The 14,177-nt window shown below is 38.5% G+C and overlaps 1 protein-coding gene across 3 annotated transcripts in view; it reads left to right on the top strand.

Annotated features, from left to right (window-relative positions):
* The window catches only part of RAB3GAP1 (RAB3 GTPase activating protein catalytic subunit 1), a 78,533-nt gene that overhangs the window by 53,850 nt on the left and 10,506 nt on the right, over window positions 1–14,177 (top strand). For all 3 annotated transcript variants that reach the window (XM_004616506.2, XM_004616505.2, XM_055120401.1), the window contains exons 14-19: window positions 1,653–1,742; window positions 2,771–2,943; window positions 5,005–5,059; window positions 5,298–5,669; window positions 7,661–7,798; window positions 12,257–12,484. In XM_004616506.2, the coding sequence (XP_004616563.1) occupies window positions 1,653–1,742; window positions 2,771–2,943; window positions 5,005–5,059; window positions 5,298–5,669; window positions 7,661–7,798; window positions 12,257–12,484 (1,056 nt within the window). The remainder of the gene's footprint in view (window positions 1–1,652; window positions 1,743–2,770; window positions 2,944–5,004; window positions 5,060–5,297; window positions 5,670–7,660; window positions 7,799–12,256; window positions 12,485–14,177) is intronic.

Below are 14,177 nucleotides of genomic sequence, written 5' to 3'. Positions count from 1 at the left end.
TGGTGTGTTAAGATAATCATGGGGAAAACTTTCAAGAGTAGATAGACTGCAATGAAAGGAAACTTGATATTATTCTTATTAAAATTGAAATCAGATCAAGTCTTGATAGTAAACTTGATGTTATTTTTGATAGTAAACTTGATATATCAGGTCTTAGAAATCTGATATTATTCATATCCCTGACATTTATTTGAAACAAAACTCTTAATCATATTTTTAGGTTGTGTTTCTATATACAGTGAAATTAGGTCACACAGTGGTATAAGAATAATATTTGTAAATGTGTGGCTAGTAGTGGCAGTTGGCACATAATAGTGCCTCTGATTTTTTTCAGAATCTTGAAATGTTCTATAATATATAGGTATATATAAAATAAAAGGAGTTATAAGTCAGTAATTCCACCAAAAATGGGAAGGAATAGTGATAAAAGTACTAAAAATAAATTTCTATAGAGCAGACCCCTCAGATTTTATTCTTATTGCAAGATAGGTTGTCAAATATTTCTTAACCACTGCTAACCACACACACAGACCCACATATATTGGAGAAAGGATAGTAGTCATTGCAATGTAAAGTGCATCCCACTTTTTAGGGGTTTATGATAAAAGTCTTAAAGAGTATATTTTAATACTTCATGTATAAGTACCTCTGGATGGCTTAACCAGAGTCTCATGAATATAGGTATATTTTTATGTCATAATCTTTATGGTATCACTTTCAATAATGATAAATTTTTTTAAGACAAGTTAATGGCCTTGCACGATCTTAAAATAATAGAAAAGAGATTTTAGTTTTGCATTATCTTTAGCTCACAAAACGAAGTGGTTAAAAAACCTTTTTTAAAAAAAATTAATAAAAAGTTTTGAGCTCTGAATTTGGCTAGTTACAATAACAATTTATTGAATATTTTTGAAGAATAAAGGAAACATTTGAGGTAGTATCACTGTATCACTGTCATCCCGTTGTTTGTCGATTTACTTGAGTGGGCACCAGTAACGTCTCTATTATACTCAGCCATGAGATTTTAGCAGTCTCTCCTTATTCATCTTTTCCAACAATTGGAGGCTCTTTCAGGGTCAGGAGAATGAGACCCATCGTTACTGTTTTTGGCATATCAAATACACCACGGGTAGCTTGCCAGGCTTTGCTGTGCAGGCGGGATACTCTCAGTAGCTTGCCGGACTCTGAGAGGTATGTATATATCTGTTACTGTATTTGGGGCATGAATACGCCATGCCACGGAGAGCTTGCCAGGCTTTCCTGATTGGGCAGTAGACTCTCTGTAGCTTGTCAGGTTCTCCAAGAGGGAGAACTAGGCTATTAGGTGTCATGCAGCTGCATTGCAGCCTCTTGATTCCAGGAGCTTGATTTTAGAGTCTCTGGATGTTGGCTGTTGATGGGATTTCACGACACGGGGGGCAGTTTCTGGGTGTGACTGCCTAGCTACTGCCTAGCTACTGAGGTAGTATAGGAACCATTAAAGACATTCCAGTTTTTTAACAGTAAAACCTTAAGGTACCTGGTATCTATATAACTTTTTTAAAAAACAAAATAACAGCGTTATAATTCATGAAAAACTAAAGATAAAAGAAAACTACTAAGAAGGAAATTTGTTTTTTTAAAACATGATGATCTTTTTTCCTTCCTCTAAGTTCTTGTTCCCTGATGCTGCTTCTGAGAAACCATTAGATGGAACACCCTTAACAGACAACAGTAATCCTCCATCAGATGGAGAGGAATACGTAAGTTGATTTGGAGTTCAATTGCAAAATAATAAAGATGCATTCAGTTTGTCCTGGCTTGCTGTATTTCTAGTTTGACAGTGAAAATATCTTATTTTAAAAGTCACCTTAGAAAGTTTTGATTACATAATAATGACCTGCCAAAGAACCCAGACATTTATACATATTTAGATGAAAAGAACTTTTCCTGGAAGCAATTTTTAAAAGTAGAAATATATTTAAGAATTTTTCTCACCTTTGACTTTTTTTTTTTTGCTTTTTGGGTCACACCTGGCGATGCACAGGGGTTACTCCTGGCTCTGCACTCAGGAATCACCCCTGGCCGTGCTCAGGGGACCATATGGGATGCTGGGATTCGAACCCGGGTCGGCCGCGTGCAAGGCAAACACCCTACCCGCTGTGCTATCGCTCCAGCCCCATCACCTTTGACTTTTAATGAAATTCTGTTACATTTTGCAGCAGAGTATTTCAAAATTAGTCCCCTTATTATGAGTGGAAAACTCCTTCATGCAGTAGAATGTATAAAATGACATAAGATCTTTGTGTTTTCTTTATCCATGTCCTTGGAAAATTGAAAAATGAGTGTTCAAAAGACATGTAGAAATATATCAAACTCTGGACAGTAGATTTTATTGAAAGTAGATTTTATGAAGTGAGAAAGAGCAGAACACTTACATTTTCAACTTCATAGTTTTGGTTTTTATTTTTGCTTAGATTTTCACAAGTGTACTCATTTGTAACGAAAGGACTTTTAAACAACATAGGAAGCTTGGCAAAAGCCCATAAAGAAAGTGAAAGCTAACTAGCCTTGCAAAACTATACCCTCACTTTCTTTATTCTTGTAGAAATCTTCAAAAAGCATTGAATTTCTCAAAACAATTTTGGCAGTATTTAATAGATCTTTGCTTAAAGCTAGTTTTGGTAGGAAGGGTTTATTTTAGTATTAAAATCTTTCTTTGTATAATTTCTGATTATAGATATAAATGTTGTTAACAAGGTTTGCTTTGTTTCTATTTTTCTAAATTTAGAATCTCTACAATCAGTTCAAATCAGCACCCTCTGACAGTTTAACATATAAATTGGCTTTGTGCCTTTGCATGATCAATTTCTACCATGGAGGTTTGAAAGGAGTGGCACACCTCTGGCAGGAATTTGTTCTTGAAATGCGTTTCAGATGGGAAAACAACTTTCTGATTCCAGGGTAATGATTTCAGTTTCCAGTTGCATAGACGGAATTCTTGCAGAATATGATTTTAGGTCCATTAATTCTCTTCTAGGAAATCTAAGAAGGTGGTAGGAAACTTGACACAACTTGGGTTTGGATGGGTTCATTGTAGCTAATTTCCAGTTGGGGAGAAGAGTAAAGAGAAGACTGAGGATCAGACTAAAGGATGGTTAAATGATATATTTCTGTAATGGAAAGTTGTGGTATTCTATTTTGGAATGGGGTACTGGGAGGGATAGAGCAGCATTTGGGCCACACCTCACAGTGTTCAGGCTTTACTCTTAGTTCTGGGCCCCAGATCACTCCTGGTGGTGCTTGGGGGACCATGCCAGGGATGGAACTAGGTTTGACCATATACAAGGCAGGCACCTTAACCTCTGTATTATCTCTCTCACCCCAGTATTACAGTTATAGAAATGCTTGTTGTTATACTGATAAAAGTAGTTGAAACAAAATATGGGTAGCTCTTAATAATGTTTTTTCCCAGGAATGAAATTTTATTTTCATTTTTTTAATAACCTCTATTTTCTAATCTTTTTTAGTGAACAAACTATTCAGTTATAGGGAAAAATCTCTTCAGAGTTCTTAATTTCAGATATTAAGAGCAATATAAATTTTTGGTTATAATTTATATTGACATTTCACTTAAATGGAAGAGTTCAGTTACCATATATGTTATATCGTAGATTGCTAGTCTTCCAATCAGTGTGTAATTAAGACAAAACAGCAATTGGTCAGCCAGGTTTACTCTTAGGACCAGATCTGTGACTGTAGTAGGGCTAATGCCTTGCATGCGTAAATCACTGGGTTTGATTTTTAGCACTGCAAAAGAAAGGAAAAAGGAACAAATAAAAATGTTAATTAGGGATGAAGCAATAGTACAACAGGTAGGGTGCTTACCTTGCTGTGGCCAACCTGGGTATAATCCCTGGCATCTCATATGTTCCTCACACCATACCCAGAGTAATTTCTGAGTGCAGAGGCAGGAATTAGCACTGAGCATGGCTGGGTGTCACCCCAAAATCAAACAAAAAGTATTTATTAGTCTTGTTTTTTTTTTTAACCCCCCTTTCATTATTTATTTATTTACTTTGTTTTTGAGGTTTTGGGTCATACCCAGCAATGCTCAGGGATTATTCCCGGCTCTGCACTCAGGAACTACTCCTGGTGGTGCTCAGGGGTCATCTGGAATGCCGGGGATCGAACCTGGGTCGACTTCATGCAAATTCCCTAGCTGCTGTGCTATTACGCTGGCCCCAGTCTTATTATTTACTAGTCTCTGCTTATCTGGATTATCTCTTGGTTATCTATTATATAAGTTATCTATTATAACTTAGAGTTATAAATTGATTTGGTCATAAATTGGTTATAAATTAGTTTGCTCTGTAATTTACTACAGATCCAACAGCACACTGAATATGAGGAGTTTCTGATTACAGGGAACCCTGTTGGTTCAGAACTGGAGGCAGTCTTGGCTTCCTCTTGAGGAAGGGGAAAATAGACATAAAACGGAGATGGGCATCTTGATTTTTTAAAATATTAAAACCCACCATCTTAACAATTGAATGTATGATCTCTTTTGTGTGATGTGAAATACTAGAGTGTGAACTGTTTTTATCCACTCTGGAGAAGCCCATGTTTTCTCTTGAGTATCTGTCTTTATCTCTCTCCTTCCTTCTCTTTATTTCTCAGATAAACTTTTTTCACTTACAAAGAAGGAAAGAAATTTTACTGTGTGCATATACACAGCACATGCTCTAGCTTTTTGAGTTATCTCCTAGCCCCGGAGTTAGCTTGAGAGCTATCACTACTATGCTGTCATGTTTTGGAATATCATATAATTGCTATAGGTGATTATGAAGTATGAGGAGAGAAAAAAAATTCTGCTCTTTTAGTCCTATTTCTTCCATCTCAGTTACCTTACCTACAGCAATCTAGTTTTTCATTTTCTGTCAGTATGGCTAAAATTTACAGTAGTATAAGAGTAGGCACACCTGTTTATTAAAACTAACCTTTCTGTTTCTTTTCCTTTGGTAGGTTAGCCAGTGGACCCCCGGATCTAAGGTGTTGTTTACTGCATCAGAAACTACAGGTAAAGATTTCCCAGTGACAGTGTATAAATTGGTACTGACTTAATCCAAGTTTATTTTAAAATATGAATGTCATAATAGATTATAGGCTCATCTCATTGTGCTATTTTTTGCTAACTTATAAGTCTGTTATTCATAATATGGTCTAAAGAAAGAGTGGAGAATGAAAGTTAAATAAGCAGTGAACAGATTTTTATTTTACTGTGACTAAATAGAAATGTCATGTGTGTTTTCTTTAAGATGTTAAATTGTTGTATTGAAAGAAAGAGGACTCGAGATGAAGGAAGAAAGACAAGTGCTTCAGATAACGCTGCTCAAGCGTTCTCTGGTGATGCCACAAGAGCTGGAGACCAAATGAGGCTGGCTAGTCTCAGAGACACAGATAAGGAGAAGGGAGAGGTGGGGAAGTCTTGGGACTCTTGGAGTGACAGTGAAGAAGAGTTTTTTGAATGCTTAAGCGATACTGAAGATCTTAAGGGAAATGGACAGGAGAGTGGCAAGAAAGGAGGACCTAAGGAGATGGCAAACTTAAAGCCGGAAGGACGCCTCCGGCAGCACGGGAAACTTACACTCCTACACAATGGAGAGCCTCTCTATATTCCTGTTACCCAGGTAGGTCATGGGCCAGCTCTTTAAGTTTTAATTTGACAAAACGCATTGTTTATACAACTTCATCCTACTAGCATACAGTTGTATTGTGTATGGGGAAATCTTTTCAGATTGCTTTCAGATCTGAGATTTAATCTATTGGTGTTTGAAGATTTACTATTTCTAAAATTTTTAAAATTGAGAAGTGTTTTGTTAGAGTAGATATTACCCTTCTTCTTCTTCTTCTTTTTTTTTTTTTTTTTTTTAGCTTTTCGGGTCACACCCAGTTACTCCTGGCTCTACACTCAGGAATTACTTCTGGTGGTGCTGGGGGACCATATGGGATGCTGGGAATCGAACCCGGGTCGGTTGAATGCAAGGCAGATGCCCTACCAGCTGTGCTATCACTCCAGCCCACTAGCCTACTTTTTATAATCACTGTATTGCTCATCAATTTGCTCGAGTGGGCACCAGTAATGTCTCCATTGTGAGACTTTTTACCATTTTTGGCATATCAAATACACCATGGGTAGCTTGCCAGGCTCTGCCATGCGGGCAAGATACTCTCGGTAGTTTGCTTAAACTGAGTGGTGTGGGATTGTGTGGTTGTTATTATTGTTCTTGGTTTTTGGTTTGTTTGTTTGTTTGTTTGGAGGCCACACATTGTGCTCAGGGGATACTCCTGTCTCTGCACTCAGGAGTCACTCCTGACAGGGCTCAGGGAACTACATGGGATGCCAGAGATGAAACCCAGATGGGCTATGTGCAGGGCAATAGCCCTACCCTCTGTGCTATCACTCTGGCCTTTGTGTGTATTATTAAATAGAATGATAATCCAGGCATAAGTAGAGGGGGATCAGATGCAATTGAGAATCCTGTAATACATGGGATTTATAGTCAGTTCTTACAATCTAAGGGAAATCTATTTAGTGACCACTTGCTTTAAATGCCTCTGCTAGGTCTTCTCCTACTATCTCGTAGTAAAAAAGCCTATTTTGCTGACTTTAACAACCAAACTGTACTTGTTAAGTTTGGTTTTAAGATCTTATTTTGAACATAAAGTGGAATGAATCAGTTCTCAGATAATTTTATGCCCCTCTGAACAGCTTTCAAATGTTTTCTACTATAAGAAGTCATTTATTTTTATGGTTCTGTAGTTGGTTGCATCTTCCTTTAGATTAGCCGTAGCTGCTTTAAACTTTGGGATCATCAGGACTTTGTTTATTAATTTAATACATAAATTTATTTAATATATTTTGTGTGTGTGTGTGTCTATTACAGGAGATAAGGTACTTGCCTTCCATGTGGCTGACCCCAAGTCAGTCCCCAAACACTGAGCAGAGGTCACTTCTGAGCTATGGTGGTGTGGCATGTGGCCCCCTCCACCACCACCACCAAAAAGAGATTAAATAAAAACAAGCTTTGGGATTATTACTAAAATATGCAATGTATTGTATTCCCCAAACAAAAAGTGTTAGCTTCTTAGGGGAATTGTAATTTGATTATCTTTGGAACATAAATACAAAACAAATTCCCCAATGTAAAATTTAGTTGGAGACTTTGTTCAGAATTTAAGTTTGTCTTTATATACATACATATATGTATATTAAGACAAATTTAAATTCTATGTATATGTATTTTTTCTCATTAGTAATTAAAACTGTGTTACAAACTGGGATGACTTGGATGAAAATATCATTAGGACTTCATTTCTTATTAATATAAAGGAAAATGTCTATGTGCCTCAAATCCCTGTATGTTTTCATTATCATTCCTGATCAAGGAAAGCATAATTGTACCTACTGGGGGTTAGGGATACTGAGAGTCACATGTCTTCTTAATTTGTTACTTTTTTTTTAACATAGGTTGTAAAAAACTTACAAGTGTCTCTGAATACTTTTAAATACCTATCTTGTGACTGTTAAGAGTTGAAATAGTTGTCTTTATTCTATTTTATAGTTTTGCTTTGTCTAAAAAAAGGCTGTTCCTGGGCTTTGTCCTTCTGTGCTCCACAGGAACCAGCACCTATGACAGAAGATCTGCTGGAAGAGCAGTCGGAGGTTCTCGCTAAATTAGGCACATCAGCCGAAGGGGCTCACCTTCGTGCGCGCATGCAGAGTGCCTGTCTGCTCTCAGACATGGAGTCTTTCAAGGTGGGTCACAGTGTCAGAGCTCTGGGATCTATTTTAAGCTGTTCTGGGATGAAGCTGTGAATGCCACTCTATAAATTGGTGTAAATGCTGAATGTCTTTGTATTAAATGTGTTGATTTCAGTCTCCTTACACCACCACTGCCCAACCTCCATTCTTGAAAGAATACATTCAGGCTTCTTCAGTTTATAGACAAACCCAAAAAATGTCTTTGAATGAGAGTGAGAACTGGATCATTTGTATATGTGCGCTGGACTGTTTTCTTCCTTGTTGTGCTTATTAAAGGAAAGCCTTTAATGCAAGGCTTTTAGGAAATCTTTAGGATTTAGCATAGATTACTTCACTTAACAAGTTTTTGAGTGCCTATTTTGTGATTTGTGCTGTCAATGTCTGTCCTCAGCTACAGTATACTGAGATTGTGGGAAGAGGCAGATAAGTCATAAATATATTGTGAATTTACGTAAATTTAAGGTCTGAGGCATGATTGGACCATGGTTTCTCTGAGGTGTTGCTATTAACACCTCATAGACAGTTGCCACGTGAGGAGAGAAATATAGGCTTACATAGAGACCTATATCTAGAACATGGAGGCTTCAGAGAATGGTAGCATTTGATTCCTAATGGAGGGATGAAGTCAGGACATTTGTTTTTTAATGCAGAGGGAATTTCATCAGCATTAAAAACAGAACAGAGCAAAAGCTTGGGAGGTAGGTCATTGCTGATCCTCTGCTCTGAACTGCCTCCTCAAGTGGTTCGCATACCCCCCTAAAAAGGTGCCTCACTTAATTCCCATATCTAAAATGCTGGCAGACCAGGAGCACAGCCAACTGTAGTGTCCCCTGCCAACACTATTAGCTGTGCTCAGGAGACTCTCTAGGTGCTCTAGTATCACTCAGTTCTGCTGTTCAGTTCCTAGACTTGGCCCAGCCACTTTCTTCCTGGGAATCGCATCTCACTCCTTTCTCATGATTGGCTCAGAACATTTATACACAACTAACTCACTCCCCAGAATTAGTTCCAAGTCTCCTGCTCATTCACCTCCCAGAATTAATCTATAGGAAACATAAACTTCCCACTTAGGCAGCCCAGAGACACATAGTAAAAGGCTCTCCAAGGCTGTGTATTGCAGGTCTCTCTCTTTGGGGTCCTCCACTGTATAAATCTGAGCCGGGCACTCTTAATAAACTTTATTTTGTTTTCTCCTAAACCATCCCCCTTTCCTGTTAGATTTTACCACCTCACTGCTCAGATCTAGTGGGCCTGGGTTCGAGTTCCTCTCCCTTTGTTTCCCAGGTTCAGATTTTTCTTCTTCGTCTGTTGCTGCTTGTGATGGTCCCATGTCAGACCTGCTTTTGTGCTATGTAGGCCAGCGGAGTTTTCTTCTTCCATATAAACAACCCAGGAAAAAACCAAGGCGCTTTCATCTTCCCTACTAGTGCAATTGATTGGCAATAAAAAGGAGCTATTTCATTCCCAGATTTTTTCCCCCATCTTTAAACTACAAAGAAAAATCCTTAGTAAACCTCTGAAGAGCAGCATGTTTTCATTAGAGTTGAAAAACCTACAAAAAAAATCTGTCAGTCCTGCCTTGGAGACAAGGGAGATGTGTTACTCTGAAACAAATAGTTGGTTTGGTGAATAAAGAAGAGTCACTTTGACTCTCAGAGCATATGTTAAATCAAAGGGGTAGGAAAGGGAATTGGCTTAGGGTGTATTTGCACAGCAGGAAGCACTGGTTTCCTCAGCAACTGTTGTTCATCTGACCCCAACAACCTTCATTCTCATCTGTTCTTGTCCTGCTCCAGTGCGCTTACAGATGCACATACACGAGGAAAATCTAAGTTGGAACTATAAAAGTTTTCACCATAGAAATGTGCTGTCTCCTCATATTAAGGTTTAGTAAAATTCCTTTAAAAGTGTTATTTCAAGGCTAGGGGCTGGAGCAATAGCACAGCGGGTAGGGTGTTTGCCTCCTTGTGTACAGCCGACCCAGGTTCAATTCTTCCATCCTTCTCGGAGAGCCTGGCAAGCTCCCCGTGGCGTATTTGATATTCCAAAAACAGTAATAACAAGTCTTACAATGGAGACGTTACTGGTGCCTGCTTGAGCAAATTGATGAGCAATGGGTTGAAAGTGATACAGTGGTACAGTGATTTCAAGGCCAGAGAACTAGTACAGGGATAAGGTACTTGTCTTTCATGGGGCCAGCACCAGTTCCATCCCTGGCTCCCCGTATGGTTATCTGAGCACAGAGCCAGGAGTAAGCCCTGAACACTGGCCAGGTGTGCCTTCAGAACAAGCAAGAAAACTGTTGCTTCAGCAAAATCTTGTTTCTTAAACTTTTTTGAACTAACCTGGGCACCTACATAACACCTACAGAAGTGTTTTGCTTAGAGAATAAATTGTATTTAAAATTGAACTTAAATATTTGCCCAACGTAGAAACCATGTATTTGAAACAATATATAGTTCTCTCTAAATTTTATGTGGCCACCTTTTTTTGAGTAAGGATGACTCTCCCAAGTAAGAACCCTTGGGAGAGCTCTGAGAGCTTTAGGTGAAATCTGGTAAGTACCTGAGGTACCTAGAGCTTACGGTTCAATAAGGACAGGGTCAAATTGTGTACATGCACTTGGAGTAATGCCTGTGATGACAGCAGGGAAAAGATACACTGCCACTGAAGTGGGCTTTGATTTCTCACAGCTACATCTTCAACCTAGTACTATAAGGACACTAGAAAGAATTCTGATGTGAAATGACTTTCTTGAACACATTCTATAGTGCAGGAGTCAAATATTATTTTCTTTTTTCAAGTTTGTTTCTGCCCTCCACAACTCTGTCCTTTCCTGAGATGATTTCATGTGGTCCTTAACGTTGCGTGGTTAATATCCAGATCTTTGTATTTAATCCTGAGTCTTGCAGTCATTCGACCCATTACAGATAGCTGTTCTTTGTTGCTATGATGTATCTTAGAAATTCATTTTTAACTATCAGTGAGGAGCCCCCTTATTCCATGTCCCTCCAAATTAGGAGATTTCCTAAATTGGTGGATTAAACTGGCAGGTAGTGAACTCAATGAGAAGAAGTTGGCACTTTCCTTCCTCACATCTAAGACATCTTTCTCATCATGTCAGTTTTCTTTTTGGTGTAATTTGAAAAATACACATATAACCTGCTTAACTCTTGGTCATTCCCTATATCACTTACTGTAACAAAAATTAGATATAGTACTCATAGCAGAAAGAATATGTTATGATAGAAAAATAGAGCCAAAAATCTTTGTTTAAATGTAGGTGCATATATATTTGAGTATTTAAGAATAAGATAATTCGGGGCTGGAGCAACAGCACAGTGAGTAGGGCGTTTACCTTGCACCTGGCCAACCCGGGTTTGATTCCCAGCATCCCATATGGTCCCTTGAGCACTGTCAGGAGTAATTCCTGAGTGCAGAGCCAGCAGTAACCCCTGTGCATTTCTGGGTGTGACCTAGAAAAAAAAAGAATTCATTGACATATTTGTCTTAGTATTCTACTGATAAATACTGAATACTTGCAAAAACAATCTCCATGCTTACTACTACCACTGAAGTTTCTACATTTTTCCAGGCTTGAATGAAGAATTCCTTAAGGGAGTTTAATGTATACAATATCATTAATTTTATAGAATCATTCACTAAGTAAAATTTTAATTGGTTTTATAAGACTGAAAAACAGTTGTTTTATTCCAATTTCTTAACAGTACAAAAAACAATCCATATGATAGTGATAAACATAAAGCACGTTTATTCATGGCTGAATACAACATATTTGAGGTTAGCTGATATTTTTTGCAGTACCAGTATTGATTTCTTGTAGAAAAAAAGAGTAGAACTTTTCAATCACTGTATTATTTTTCTGGTCATGTTGCATATTATGTAGTTTACTTGGCTTGATACTTTTCTAAATATTGAGTTATTTCACTATAATTTGAAATATGTAATAACTTATAATCTGTTTAAGAAAGTTACTTTCATTTTTCATCAAGTTTTTATTCCCAAATTCAGGGCTGGAACAATAGCACAGTGGGTAGGGTGTTTGCCTTGCACTCGGCCAACCCAGGTTCTATTCCCAGCATCCCATATAGGTCCCCTAGCACCGCCAGGGGTAATTCCTGAGTGCAGAGCCAGGAGTAACCCCTGTGCATCGCCAGGTGAACCCAAAAAGAAAAAGTTTTTATTCCCAAATTCATCAAATAAAAATGCTTTCTTCTATAAAGCAGAGACAGCCAAAAACAAAAGCTTTGGTGCTTTAACTTCTGAACTTGTCATAAAGACTACACCCAAACCCATGTCATCTTTTATATTTTGTAAAGATTAGAATAGGGTATAGATTAGAATAGGGTGTCTGTGACAGGAAGTGTATGATTTTAGGCACATGTTTATCAGGAACTAATTTTACTTTATTTTGCTTTTTGCTGTATTTAGGCAGCTAACCCAGGATGTTGTCTAGAAGATTTTGTGAGGTGGTACTCGCCTCGGGATTATATTGAAGAGGAAGTAGTTGATGAAAAGGGGAATGTAGTTTTGAAAGGAGAGCTGAGTGCCAGAATGAAGATTCCAAGCAATATGTGGGTGGAAGCCTGGGAAACAGCCAAGCCAGTTCCTGCTAGAAGGCAAAGGAGACTCTTCGATGATACAAGGGAAGCAGAAAAGGTAATCAAGTTTAGTTTCTAATACAAAAGCACCAATTATTGTTCTGTCTTGCTTTATTTGGTTTGGGGCCATACCCTGTGGTACTTGGGGCTTATTCCTGGCCCTCTGCTAAGGAATACCTCCTGGTGGGCTCAGGGGATGCCAGGGATTGAACCCAGGTCTGCCACAGGCAAGGGAAGCACCCTACCTGCTATAGAACAGTGCTCTGGCCTGCTTTAAAAACTGGGTGCCGGAGTTAACAGATGGTAGTGCCAGGGTCCAACTCATGGGTCCTGCCTTCTACCACTGACTCTTTGGGCCCATAATATGCATGTTTTCTATAAAACTGTTTTAAAAAGTCACTCTGCTAGACATGAGAGTTTTGAACACTCTTCAGAAACAACATTGAAATATAACAAGTCTTTTCATGCCTACTATTCACATTTAAGCTTTAAAACTAGGGGCTGGAGCAATAGCACAGTGGGTAGAGCACTTGCCTTGCATGCGGCTGACCCAGGTTCGATTCTCAGCATCCCATATGCACTGCCAGGAGTAATTTCTGAGTGCAAAGCCAGGAGTAACCCCTGTGCATTGCTGGGTGTAACCCAAAAAGCAAATAATAATAATAATAATAATAATAATAATAAAATATTTAAAACTAAGTACAAATGGACTAAATAATAAGATGAATGTTTGACTTTCCACATATATTTTCATTTTAATGTTCTGGGGGCGGAGCTCCCAAACAGTGCTCAGGTGCTCTGGGGACCACTCCTAGCAGTACTCTGGTCTTGCAGTGCTGGGCATGCTCCCTAACTATCTCCTGGCTCCTACATATAATTTATTTTCAATTTGCTTGATTGCATCTGTAGCAAAACATTTTGCTTTTCCTTTTCAATTTTTGTTATTGTAATGACTGGGCTCACATGCATTATTTGTAGTGCTCATACATACTTGGGTGCAGGGTGCAGGTGACCATGCTTTTTTTTTTTTTTTTTTGCTTTTTGGGTCATACCCAGTGATGCTCAGGAATTATTCCTAGCTCATGCAGTCAGGAATTACTCCTGACAGTGCTCAGGGTATTGAGCTATGGGGTGCTCGGAATTGAACCTGGGTCGGCCATGTGCAAGGCAAACGCGCTACCCACTGTGCTATAACTCCTATCTGCTGTGCTATCGCTCCAGCCCCAAGATCATGCCTTTCTATGGTACAGGGGTTAACAAATGATAGTACCAGGGATCCAGGTCATGGTTCTTGCCTTCTATCACTGACTCTTTGGGCCCATAACATGCATGTTTTCTACAAAAATGCTTATCATTGAACTCTCAAAAGCCTTTAAAATGGTCTGTCTTTGTTTTTTTTTAAGTTAATTCACCGTGAGGTACAGTAACAAAAATTTCATGTTTGAAGTTTGATCTTACAGTCATCAAACACCCATCCCTTCACCAGTGCACATTTTCCACCACCAAAATCCCCATTCCCCCCCCCCCCACCTATTCCATACCTTCCCTTGCCAGTGTGGCAGACAATTTGCAGAATATTCTTTCTCTATTTTAGTTACCTTTGATATTTAAAAAAAAAAATTTATTAGTGAATCACCATGAGGTACAGTTACAGACTTACAGACTTCGTGCTTGTGTTTCAGTCATACAATGCTAAAGTACTCATCCCTCCACCAGTGCCCATTCTCCACCAATGATCCCAGTATCCCTCC

The sequence above is a fragment of the Sorex araneus genome, chromosome X, assembly GCF_027595985.1.
Source record: "Sorex araneus isolate mSorAra2 chromosome X, mSorAra2.pri, whole genome shotgun sequence".
NCBI classification, from domain to species: Eukaryota; Metazoa; Chordata; class Mammalia; order Eulipotyphla; family Soricidae; genus Sorex; species Sorex araneus.
The sequence above is the reverse complement of the archived record's forward strand: the minus strand, read 5'-3'. Positions and strand labels throughout refer to the sequence as shown.